We start from the raw sequence: 13487 nt of genomic DNA, 5'->3' as shown, positions 1-13487 counted from the left end.
TTGGAAGTCATTACTAGATACTACTTTTTACAGCCCTTTCACACAGTATTTACATATTTGAAAGGCACAGTTTAAGAAAGATTTAGATTAAAATTTTAGATATTTCCCCTCCCCCTGCCTTTCTTTCCTCTTCTTGAGATGTTAAGTAAGTATGAAGGAAGTAGATAATGATTTTCTGAGGAAAAGTCAAAGTGCTTACCAGTTGTATTTTCCCAGATCTTGATGGTACTGGACTGGACTCCAAAGGGTATAGAAAATTATCTTTCAGTTAAAGCACTAACTTTCACTTAGTGTTCATTAACTACACAATTTTAGAATAGCTTTTGAGTAAATGAACGTTATTAAGTTTAGTGTAAAGTTGTCTGGACTTTTCAAAACCAGGCAGTCATAACAAACTTTTCTGCAGGTGGAAATGTGGCTGGCAGCGACATATTTTGAGGATTTAAATAAATGATAGATTATTCTTGGTGATTATAAATAATAAGCAATGCTATCTGTGATATTTACCTACTGCAGAAGTTTGGCTTTTGAAAATGGAATTCAGCTCCTTTCCTTTTACTTTTAGATATTTATTGTTCATTAGTGAGCTCTCTTTTATAGCTGCTAGTGGACCTTCTTTTGCTGCTGACATGCTTTCAGTTCCATAGAGTTTGTGGGCAAAATGGTATTAGAAAAGCAAGTAAATCATCCTGATGTTCTATATATTACCTTGGCAAATAATTCTTTGGGCAAGAGCTCTAGACTAATAAATGAGAGCATGTGGATAATTTAGAATTGTTTCTTTTTTAGAATCAATAGCCTGGGAATTGAAAAATTCAAAGTGCTTTTCCATGGCATTATTGTTTGAATTAATTTTTTGCAAAACAATTTCAGTTCATTTGGAACTGACTCTGTGTTTCTTCAATTTGCACTCCCAAGAAAGAACTGAAGAACACTGAACTTTGGAAAAAATTTAATAAAGTCAGTTCACAATAGAACACCAGAAGATAAAGTTCCTCAGGCCTAATTCTTTTGGAATTGTGGGAACAGACAGGAGGGGAAGATCAGCAGCTGTCCATCCATCTACAGAGCAGAAGCTCCCCTCTCAGGCTGGCAGGAGCAGGCAAAGACTGGTGAAGTGAGACTGAGGTCAAGACTACAATTCGTTCTCTTGTTTTAATGCAATTTCAACTAGCTAATATGTACAAGGTGTTTCAGGAGCATTAACATTTTGAGCCTTAGGCAATCAGATCTGAAGGCTCGTTCTGTTTGATTCATAATGTGGATTATATTTTATAATGTTGCTAAGACTTGATTATTTGCACATCCTAGTGGGTATAGCTCCTGCTCTGAACATTTAAAAGGAAACTGCTATAGAACATTGAACATTAAACAGAAATCTACTATAGGTAAATCTCATAGAAATAAAAAAAGTCTATAATCCTAGTGTTAGAATTAAATGTTTGGATGATTATCACATCAGCAGTTTAATTTGACTATCTTGGTAACCACTGAAAATGAAGGAGTGGCATAAAGAGCTATTGGTGCATTTTATAACACTGCAGGTTAGCATAGTGATAACACTTTTATTCAGACCATATAGAAACATGAACATTCATCTCTCATCTATTTGCAACTATATCTTTACAGATAGATATAAAGACATATATACACCCAAATAAGATACAATGATCACAGAAAGTGTTTGTAAACATTAATGTTAACTTGTAGACATACATTGATTTGAAACAAATCCTTTACTTTAAATAACTTTGATTTTGTGTCTAGAAGATGAAGGAGAACATCAATAGCCGTCACATATGAAGTTTACCTAGTTGAATGTTAGCGCTTCTAAAAATGAATCAATATTCATTACTTTTCCACATTGAAAGATTAAATGAATAAATAATTTCTTGAAACTGAAAATGAAATTCTCAGAAATGTCAAGAAAATCTTTTTTTTTTCTTTTTGAGACGGAGTCTCGCTCTGCCACCCAGGCTGGAGTGCAGTGGCCGGATCTCAGCTCACTGCAAGCTCCGCCTCCTGGGTTTACACCATTCTCCTGCCTCAGCCTCCCAAGTAGCTGGGACTACAGGCGCCCGCCACCTCGCCCAGCTAGTTTTTTGTATTTTTTAGTAGAGATGGGGTTTCACCGTGTTAGCCAGGATGGTCTTGATCTCCTGACCTCGTGATCCGCCCATCTCGGCCTCCCAAAGTGCTGGGATTACAGGCTTGAGCCACCGCTTAGTGTGGTCTCATTTTAAGAAAAATCAAAGAGAGATCATAAAAACCATATTATATTAAAAAGGCTACTGTTATATAATGTAACCCAATTAATTAGGATCTGCTTAATTTGAAACATGTAACGGAGTAAAGGTAAAATGTGTTTTGCTTCTGGTAACTTGTTTAAAAAACCCCATGTAGTTAATAAGAATAACAATGAGAAGAGGATAAAATTTATCCCAGGAATTGTGTGCTGAAGTATCACGTACTTGTACATAGTTCAGTCCCCAATGCCCCCAAAACTGTATGTGTTCAAGAGGTTTTCTGGAGGGTCTTATGCAGAAGTATGTTCAACTTAAACTGAAGGAAGACATACTCTCACTATCAAAGCTAAAGTTGAAGCATGGGGGTGGGGGAATGGTCAAAACTTTTTCACAGTCTCCAGGTTAAAAAACACACTTTCTCTAGTGTGTGTGCATGTTTGTTTTTTGTTTTTGTTTTTTGGTTCAACCCTAAAGACAGGACTTGTTCAGTGACAGCCACATAAAGGTTAAATGGAGGATTATAGATTAAATGTTACCATTCTAGTGTATCTTTTAATTTGCTCCTATACCAAATCCATAGGAAACTGGATATATATGTCAGAATGTCATGGACAGATTGATGTATCAATGGGTATAGCAATTAAAATGCATTTCCTGAATTGGAAAGTGTAATACATTGCTTTTAGACACAAAGCATAGTATTCACTCATTAAGAATAACCAGGGAGTTAAATTCTAGGGTTTCTGCAGTCTTACTCATGGTATTTGACTGCCTTGGTTCTATAATCGGATTTTAGCAAGCCTATAAAAATACTTAAAATTTTTTTGTTGGTGGTGGTGTGCTTCCAGCATAGATAATGGATAGCTTATGACATTCAGGTTATAGGTCAAATCTGAGGCCTTATTGCACATCCGGGGAAAATTACTTTTTGAGTAACATATAGTACAACCTTCAACTCTTAATAGGGCAGGAGGAGTTCAGATACAAACACTTACACATTCAAAGTGACCAGATTACATATGATTTCTACTTGTTCTGAAATGACTCCATAAATGCAATTTAAAAATTTATTTCTCCACCACAACACACAAAAAATGTAGCAATAAATTCTAACATGTTCAGGTGAAACCATTCCTTTTCACTTGGCTATTCAAAAGATTATTATAACACCTCTAATACATGAAGAAGGTTTGGGAACCTATAACACATTTCCTGTTTGTCTCAATTAAAAGACATTTCAACACACTATACTGACTTTTCCTTATTCCCTTGTAAGTGTAACATAATTAAAAAACAAACTGAGTAAGGTAACTCAATGCAAATTCAATCTGATGTTAGAAGTAAGCTGCATATGAGACTAAATCAGATACAGGAGCTTTTTCTAAAACAGGACTAAACAGTGTTTCAAATCACCTAGAATCAATGATCATGGGACACTGTTGTAGAAATGATGATACTGAGTTAAAAAACATTTTTATTATGAAAAAATCACAAGTCAGAGCTTGCCACTTATGTTATGCAAGATAAGCTTGATGATGATCTTGTAAATGAATATCGATTTCTGTGCAGATTCCAATATTTCTAATCTATGAGAAACTGTTCTGGGGTTCAAAATGGCCAACTTCAGAATCTTCTTGTGAAGTGGTTGCTTCTCTGAGAAAACAAACAAAATTGCCTCACATGTGAATTGTATCACATTTCTTTGTAAGTCTAACTTTAATAAAAGCACAGTTAAAAACCTAAAAACCCTCCAAACCCTATATATGTATTGTTACTGGCTGACCCACAAGGTGGCACCAAAGAGAAAAGTGACAAAAGTGAAGATCACAGGCAAGTTAGATATTACATCAATTCTATTGTGAGAATTAAATTTATTTCATAAAGTGATACCAAATTTTAATATGCCAATAACTCAAAACAGTCATCTTTAGGTTCATTGTTTTTATTTAATAGAGACTGTTCTAGATCCAAAAGTTCCATTCCATCAAGCAGCTGGCTATTTTCAAGAATTAGTAATTGAACTTTTTGTGTAGTTATTTTGGAGGAAAGTTATTTCTCTTTCCAGATACAGACTCCATGATTATTATTTGGTTATAAACTCTGTTTCTCTTTTATCTTTTGTATAGTGCCTAGTGCTTAATGTTGTTAATATAAATGTAAAAAAACAGACCCAACATATTTAACTTTATAATATAAAGTATACTAACATATTTAGATTTAGTATTTGTAATTATAGCATACAAATACATTTTTTAATGACCAAGAAAAAGCCATTTTAGCCAAAGTCTAATTGTTTGAACTTCAGGACTAATTCTTGGATCCCCAAATATATTTTTCACCTAACTTTCAAGGCACCTGGAGAGCAACTTCAGAGCATATATAGGGATGTGAATGGGACAATACTCTCAGGAAAACATGTACAGAGAAAGAAAAAATGATATGATGCTGGTGTAGCCTTGGTGTGTAAACCTGAAATTAAAGTGGTTTCTTATAGTGTCATGAAGGATTCTTATAGTGTCATGTGGTGGAAGAAACTGGTAATTTTCTAGCAAACATCTCTGCATATAAGCAAGGAAAAGGCATAGATCCCCCTCCCCCCAAAGAAGAGCTATTTTTCAGTTCACGATTAAGAAAATGTATTATTTATGTACAGATCTAGTACCTGAAGAAAAAAATCAGAATACATCTTTTCCCGTAGTTTGAAAGTAGGAATTCAGTGAGGTTTTAAAATAAAACAATTGTAATTATTGTTGTATATTTGTTATATACACACATTGTGATCTATTCTCTAACAGAAGGGGTGTTTCTCATGTTAACATGACTGTATCTTTGACCAGAATCCTCACTTAGCAAAACTATATATATTTTATATTATGTTATACATCATTAAAAATAAGAAAACACTGTAGTTCAAAATTAGCTTTTAAATTTTACATACAGCTATATGACCTCAATACTAGTGATATTTCATTATCTAAAAGAAAAATTTCACCATATTTCTTCCAATGTCTCTTCATCAACCCATTTATAATAATCATTTGTTACTCAGATTCAAGAAAATACTGTAATTACCTCATTTAAACAGCTATATTGATAAACATGTATGTAGTAAGCAGAATCTATCTGTAGTAAGCGAAGTTTTTAAATGATAAACTATTTTATTATTAAATGAAAGAATGGGAAATAAATGATTGGAAGACAGAAAAAAGTACATGGACTAGAAGATACATGTGGATGAAATAAAGCAGATGTCTTTATGTGACTTTACATTAATATTTGTCTATTGTGCCTTTGAAGCAGATACTTTTCATGGTTTGAAATAGGTGAGGCACCATTCAAATTATGTAAATTTGTGCCGTCAAATAAGCCTGGGTTAAATATATATTTTTGGATGCATTGAAGAGGTAAGATTCTTAAAGCATGTAAACTGCTTGTTCTGCAGTATGAAAATAAGCTATAGTCAACTCTTTCAATTACTTAGTTTTCAATCCAGGAGTAATAATGTTGTCGGGTTTTCTTTTTATCATTATCTTACAAAATTATAATTATTTATCTGTTCAGGGTCATACTAGATTATTCTCTATTCATTTATTCAACAAATACATAGCACTTATCATGTACTAGGCACTGTCCTCTCCAAGGAGAGTATAGACCAGGCATGTTTGCTTCAGTGATACATCCCTAGCATAGTGCCTGGCACTGACTTCATAATTTATGTAGCAAGTATTCATTATGCAATTGGATAGTTCACATTTGGCTTACCTTTCAGGAAGGAGTATGACATAAAGGTTAAGTGTAAAGGTAATGAAATGACCTGCTGGCTTTGAATTATGGCTCTGCCATCTACTAATTAAATGACTCTGGCCAAGATATTTAATCTTTTTTAGCCTCAGTTTCCTGATTTGTCAAGTGGAAGAAATAATAGCATTGACCTGAAGGCAGTGACTTTCATGATTACATAAGACAGAATAAAATGCTTAGACAAATACTTGGCACAAGTTAAGCCCTTGAAAAATCTTAGCGATTATTATTATTTTCATTAACTCTTCCTGCCATATTTATCTGGAAACGTGGATGTGAGCAATTTAAGTTCATGGTAACAATTATAGGAGTATATTCACTACTTCAATTTCTTGAGTGACTAGACAAATTAACTAGTTCAATGGAAACATTTCCGGAACAATACTTAATTTCTATTGTTTGTAGACTTTGGTCTATATTATGTTTGCATGTTTCATGAACAAATTGTAAACATTTCCATGATATAAACTTTGCCTTTTTATAGAGCTTTCTTATAGAAGTCATAAACCAAAGAGACTACAGTGAATGCTAAAGCGTTTTAACCTAGCATTAGAGCCCCTCAAATAATGATATAACTTTCTTGAGATACTAATTCTTTCTTTGGATATAACATGTAATGCTAAAATTGGAAATGATCCTTGAATTATTTGGTCACTCTTTTCCTTACATTTGTTCTCTAGAGATATCCATTTTATGCTGTGAGGCTTGTTCTAGCTTGGTATAAACATACTCAGGAGACTTTTCTGGGACTAATAACACATAGTATTATATTAATAGGTTAGGAAATGTTTCTGTTAAAAACAACTTCAAGTACGAGGCTGCAATGAGCTCTTATCACACCATTGCACTCCAGCCTGGGCGACAGAGTGAGACCTAATCTCTAAAATAAATACAATAAAAAGCAAAAATAAAAAATGAAAAAAGATAAAAACAAATTCATGGTTTCACAGGTTTTTATGAGGTAAAAAGATATAATCAAATTTAGATGTACATTCCATTTAGATTAATCCTTTTAAATAACGAGTCAGACAATTAACAGTTAAATGAAGGTGTTAATTGTTGTGACAAACTACAGAAATCATGAAATTTCACTATCTCAATTATAGCTAATTTTAAATAATTCTTTCCTCATCTTCAAGATCTTGAGGAATGTTCTGTCTGGAAGGGTAGTTCTTATCTGAAACCCCACAACGTCAACAGATCAGTGGGTCAAATGTTATAAAATTTTGAAAGTTTGCAATATAAAAATATTAATAAACTTGGCAGTAATGTTAATTTCTCTAAATTAAACATTTCATCAAATGATCAGTTTCAAATTTCAAACTGCTGTTTTGCTATTGCCACATGGCGGCACCACTTCAGCTGCTAAACAGAAACTTCACCATTCTTTTTTCATATTGGTTTCCAGTTGAGGGAGGTCTTCAGAAACATATCCCTCTCATATGATACATCAGCCTAGTTTTGACTGCCAGAATAGTAAGATTTGTTTGCTTCCCCTGTACTTTTTCTAGTACAGTGTGCTTTTATAAAATTTATTTACCCATTATAGTTTTAGTTTTTAATTGAATTTTTTTTTTTGCTTTTCATGAAGATTAATTAAATATATTTTGAGAACATAAAGAGGGTAGTATATTAGCTTCTGTATATTTTTCACAGAAGTCCAGAGCAGAAAGATACCCCCAAATCTAACTCCTTTACATTAACACACTGAGAAATTGAGTCCATTAAGTAACTGGGTTAGGACAATGGAGGAAGATGAAGGTGATCAGGATCTAGCTCTTTCTCCCGAGCCAAGCTGTTTCTGGACATGAGGTTTTACTCACATGTGGAGAGACTGAGTACCCAAAGACACCTAACTGTGTGCTTCTATATACAAACCAGTGTGAAAAGAAAAGAAAAAAAGGCAGTTAAATTGTAAACAATCAAAGAGTAAGACCCTGAAGCCAATACATTCACCGAAGATAGTTCATTTTGATCATTTCAGGACCAAGGTGTAGATTTTATTTAAAACAACTTCTGTTTGGCCTCATGTATATTAAATACTCAGACAATTTTTACTTTTACAAGCCCCTGAATCAAATATGGCCACATCATGACTTTAGTGATATTTATTAGCTAAATAAAGTAATCATAAAATTATCCTAACAAATAAACATGTTTCTGAGAGAAGCATCAGGTACTTCGGGAAGTTTAATTTCCCTGTTTACAGCACCACATGGCTCTAGTATTGGCAAAATCAAACCTATCTCGAATCCAGTGACCCATAACACTGAAAGCAACTTTAAAAAGGAATATTAGTAAATTATGTCTTTAATATTTTTCTGAGGTGCACACTCTGAAATTTCACCCCTCCACTTTTGCTTTGAAGGTAGAATGAACATTCTCTAGAAAAATAATATTTAAAAATTATTTTACTAAAGTGCTTGCTTCTTTGGGAAAGTGTGCTATATACTTTTAGAAATTTAAAAAAGAAAACTCACTGAAAACCTTTGTAACACTGATATGAAAGGAGGAAATATTTACCTACTTGATCTTGATAGTAAGTTTTATTATGCTAAGTTACATTTAAGGGGAATCCATGAGCTAGTAAGAAATATTTGAGACTTTCCTTGTAGTAATTTTCAGAAGTACATACACACATTGATAAAATACAAAGAAGAATAGATGGAGGTAAAGAGAAGAAAGAGATAACAGACTGAGACCATGAGTGAGGGAAAGGGGAAAGATGAAGAGAACTGGGTTAAAGGGTACAAACATACAGTAAGACAGAAGGAATCTAGCTGTTCAATGTTTGACAGCAGAATAGGGTGACTATACCTTGCAAAAATGTATTATACTCAGGTGATGTACACTTTAAATACCCTGACTTGATCACTACACAAATAAACATTATGTGTATGTAACAAAATTTCTCATGTATCCCACACATTTGTACACATTTTTTTAAAAAGGCAAACAGAAAATGCCTTCTTTGAATCTTTTCTTGACTAATGTTTTAGAAAGAGAAAGTCTTAAAGATCCCTTAGTGGGTAACTTCTTCCTTTAGGCAGTGGTTCTTAGACTCCGGGGGGGAGGATTCCAGAAGCCTCTGATAAACAAGTGCACTAAATCCATGGCTACTGGATCAGTAATACTGAATTACCAGTTTAAAACCCTAAAGTCAGAGAAGTCTGGTGACCTGCTGAGGATCTCAGGGCTCCTCTTACTTGCTTGCACTATAGTTCCTGATTCTGTGAAAACAAACCAAGGAACCCCAGCTCCTCAACTCTTAAAATGCATATAGCCAGATGCATATGGACAGCAAGAGCACAGACATTTAAAAACAGAGCAGAAAAAAGTAACTTGAACAGAATGTGGCATTTCCCTTGGTCTGTTGCTAACGGCCCACATACAACATGCTTAAAAAATCCCACCCTGGCACTTATTTTCATCATCATTTAAAAATGATTCAAATGGACATTTAGAATGCATGGCATTAAGCATGTATCCCATCTGGGGATAAATGAAAAAGGGCTTCCTCGAGCAGGGCTGTGTTTTTAGTGGTTATCAGGCTAAGGTTAATATGTAATTGGTCTCTTTGGTCAAGCTTTTAAAGCCAAACACAGTATTTTAATTGCCTATTTTCAGTACTCCAAAGCCAGAAGCATTAACTGTTTCTTTTTGTAAGAAAATAGCTATGGACATGATTTGTAAAATGCCTTCAAGATTTGAAGACATGAAAGAAACATGTAAAAAGGAATTACCGCATTTTCTTTCTATTATTCACTTTTTAAATTAACCCATAAGCCAATCACACTTTGTTTTATTAAACACTGGAGACTCCTGCTTCTTAGCTGTCACCTCTGGGGTGGCTGTTTTCTGAATATTGTTCCAATTAGAGTTCTTCACACAAATGCTGAGGGTTGGATATCCTACATACTTATACATACTCTGCACTATAATTTTAAACTCCAATAAACTCAGACAAGAGTCCATAACCAGCCAATGGGCTATGAACCTATTTTGATGCTGCCTGCTGTCAGCAAACTGTCTATTGACAACTATCCTAACAAAGTTTAAACAATGTTCATGGTAACACTGGAAAGCTGCAAGAAAGTAATTATGGCTAGGTGAAATGAAAAACTGACCAATCATGGAATGTATTCGTTCACTGTTTTACTAAGCTCATAGCCCAGCTTTTCTCAATCTCAAGCTTTTGGTCCTGAATGTTAGGACCAAACTGTAGGCATTGTGTTTTAATCATTTCCCCAATCTAAAGATGGAAATTATCCTATGGGGAAAACATCACCTTGCTTTGGCCTTTACTTCCGGAGGATTTTAATGCTTCATTGCTAACCATTATTTTAGTACTGCACACCTGGACACATCGCACAGTATAATGTAATGTATGCAGTCAGGTTTTGGAGAATTTACTTCAATTTACATACAATCCTCCAAATCCTCTGGCGAGCTTGATGTGAAATCTGACACAGCCACATCTCCCTAGCAGGCTCTTCTTTTGCTCTCTATGTTAAAAGCCAAAGGCTCCTAGGATCTCTCCGTGGGGCGCGGTGGGGCTGAGGAGTCAGGAAGAGGGGTGACTGTGGGGCTTGTTGCGCTAAAGATTTACAATGTACTTCTTGCAGGCGGCTCAGCAACCCCCTCTGTGGCTGTGGGTGTCTGGTGTGACAGAGCGGAGAAAAGCTCTCTAATCTCCCAGTGCCTGCCTCTGCCGCTCAGTCGCTCCCCTCCCTCCCGCCTTTCCTGCCTCCTCGCGCGCTCTCTCTCTCCTTTGCCTTTCTCGGGGAGTTTCAGTCCCTCAATGCAGCTGGAGTAGCCCTGGCAATCTAAAACCGGAGCCCGTGTATATACACACACGCACACACGCGCACACACATGCACACGCGCTCGCACATACGCACTTCGGCTCTCCCCCTGGGGATATGGAGCAAACCCAGAGCTTCATCTACCTGAAGGGGATGGCCGGCCGGACACTTCTTTCTCACTTGTCATCTCCGGAGGGCAGAGCAAGACTGGAATGAGGCAGACTCGCTGTCGGGTCTGCAACCTCCTGCCGTTTGCCGCCACCGCCGCTTAAAGTGCCCAGGGTGGAGGCTTTTCCAGGACAGATCTCCGTTGTAGCTTCGCGGCTCTAGGACTTCCTCCTGCTGGTTCACTCTAGTCTCTCCCACCTCGGCCATCCTTTCCTCTCCAGCTGCAGGGTGTATGGCTCGGGTGCCTCCAGTGCTGTGGCCACCGTCACTGCCGCTGAGAGCACATTCCACCCAGAGGACTGAACGCCGCCGCTGGAGTGGTGGGAGAAAGCGGAAGCCCTAACTTCCCTCTCTACACCCTCGCTCTTCCCACCGCTCCCGTCCTTCTCCCCAGCCGAGGACCGGTTGGAAGGCTCCCGCGGAAAGCGAGGCGAGAGCGCGGCGCAGGGGAGGGAGAGCCGGGAGTCGCAGGCGCGCAGGGGCGGGGGCAGCATGTGCTCCGGCGCCGGGTGCTCGCCCGAGAAGTAGCGCGCCTTGGGCAAGCAAGACGCTTTCCAAGTTGGGCGCGTCCCAGAGCTCGCAGCCCGGCGCCTCGGCAGCCCGTGTCCGGAGTGAGGCGGGGCTGATGGGGGTCGCGAAAGCTGCCGTCGCTTGTGGCCAGAACCCGTCTTAAAAGAACCCGGGCCAGCATCCCCAGTCGCGCGCCCTCGGCCCGCGTGCGCTCTCCGATGCCTGCTCTGGCGGTGGCCCGCGCGGCCAGCCCGCGGGGGGTGCCGGAGGGGGCGGGGGAGGAGGAGGAGGCGGTGTGATGGCCCTGGACGGCGAGCTGGGGGAGCAAGAGGAGGAGAAGAAAAAGAAGAAGAAGAAAAAGAAGAGGAAGAAGAAGAAGGAGGAGGAGGAGGAGGGGGCCGAGAAGAGCAGCTCACCCTTCGCTGCCAGGATGGGGGAAGACGACGCCGCGCTTCGGACTGGCGGCAGGGGGCTCTCCGACCCGTGGGCAGACTCAGTGGGAGTGCGACCCCGCACCACGGAGCGCCACATCGCGGTACACAAGCGGCTTGTGCTAGCCTTCGCCGTGTCCCTCGTGGCACTGCTCGCGGTCACCATGCTCGCCGTGCTGCTCAGCCTGCGCTTCGACGAGTGCGGGGCGAGTGCCACGCCAGGCGCCGAAGGTGGCCCCGCAGGCTTTCCGGAGCGCGGCGGCAACGGGAGCCTCCCCGGATCGGCCCGGCGCAACCACCATGCAGGCGGGGACTCCTTGCAGCCTGATGCGGGTGGGGTGGCCAGTCCGGGGACCCCGTCGGCCCAGCAGCCGTCGGAGGAGGAGCGGGAGCCGTGGCAGCCGTGGACGCAGCTGCGCCTGTCCGGCCACCTGAAGCCACTGCACTACAATCTGATGCTCACCGCCTTCATGGAGAACTTCACCTTCTCCGGGGAGGTCAACGTGGAGATCGCGTGCCGGAACGCCACCCGCTACGTAGTGCTGCACGCTTCCCGAGTGGCGGTGGAGAAAGTGCAGCTGGCTGAGGACAGGGCGTTTGGGGCTGTCCCTGTGGCCGGTTTTTTCCTCTACCCGCAAACCCAGGTCTTAGTGGTGGTGCTGAATAGGACACTGGACGCGCAGAGGAATTACAATCTGAAGATTATCTACAACGCGCTCATCGAGAATGAGCTCCTGGGCTTCTTCCGCAGCTCCTATGTGCTCCACGGGGAGAGAAGGTATGGAGGGAGGCGGTGCCCCGCGCCGCCCCACCCCGCCGCGCGGCTCGAACCTCTGGGCGGCCTGAGACCCCGGGGACCCAGCTGGCTTCCAATACTCCGGAAGCCAGGGGTGGGGGAAGGAAACGAAAGCAGGGTAGGGCAGTCAGAACCCCGGGGTCTCCCAGATGCCTCCAGGTCTCACTTCAGCCAACTCCGCAAACTGACTCGCCGGTGCCAAAAGATGAATGCTGCCCCCTCCTCTAGTCAGGACCTCTCCTCTTCCTGTCAAAGTTCCTTAGCCATCGAAACGCAGGGCCCTTTTTCTGAAGGGTAACTGATAATCTGAGCGATGCCAGAGTGACATGAAAAGCCTGCCAAGTTACTGTCGAGGGAAAATACGTGGCGCTGAAGGCCAAGACAACAGAGCATCCAGGTTAGCTTGTCAGGGCAGGTCAGGGACACACCGTTCTCCACCCCCACCCTCACATGCCCATCTCCCCTGCCTATTAGTAGTCCCCTGCCAGGTGCAGAGCAGAGGATGGGCTTTGGCTGAGTAAACTTTCCCCAAACTTCAAGTTGAGATTCGGAGTGAAAATAGTGGTTTTCAGAGATAGGCTGAGGGGACCGGGACGCGGGTGGAGGTTGCCAAGGTCAGAGCCAGCGATAAGTGACCTCGCGGGCGCTGCCAGCTCTGTGCTGAGGCAGGGAGACTCATGTTGTTTGTTCATGAGTTGCTGCCTCTGGAGATGATTCCAGCGGTCAAGGG

At 40.4% G+C, this 13487-nt stretch overlaps 2 protein-coding genes across 2 annotated transcripts in view; one reads left to right on the top strand and one right to left on the bottom strand.

The window, feature by feature from the left end:
- Window positions 1-2239: 2239 nt before the first annotated feature.
- On the bottom strand, window positions 2240-11744 carry LOC104654595. The gene is made up of 2 exons (XM_010353805.2): window positions 10997-11744; window positions 2240-3899 (listed from the first exon to the last, which is right to left on the bottom strand). Exon 1 carries the CDS (start codon window positions 11512-11514, stop codon window positions 11200-11202), a length of 315 nt encoding a protein of 104 aa, XP_010352107.1. The 5' UTR covers window positions 11515-11744; the 3' UTR covers window positions 2240-3899; window positions 10997-11199.
- TRHDE (thyrotropin releasing hormone degrading enzyme) overlaps window positions 11719-13487 on the top strand; it is a 427994-nt gene continuing 426225 nt past the window's right edge. Inside the window, exon 1 of the mRNA XM_010353807.2 lies at window positions 11719-12739. Within this exon, the coding sequence (XP_010352109.2) occupies window positions 11829-12739 (911 nt within the window). The 5' untranslated portion in view covers window positions 11719-11828. The remainder of the gene's footprint in view (window positions 12740-13487) is intronic.

Source organism: Rhinopithecus roxellana, chromosome 10 (assembly GCF_007565055.1).
Source record: "Rhinopithecus roxellana isolate Shanxi Qingling chromosome 10, ASM756505v1, whole genome shotgun sequence".
In the NCBI taxonomy this organism is placed as follows: domain Eukaryota; kingdom Metazoa; phylum Chordata; class Mammalia; order Primates; family Cercopithecidae; genus Rhinopithecus; species Rhinopithecus roxellana.
This window is presented reverse-complemented; position numbering and strand designations above follow the sequence as displayed.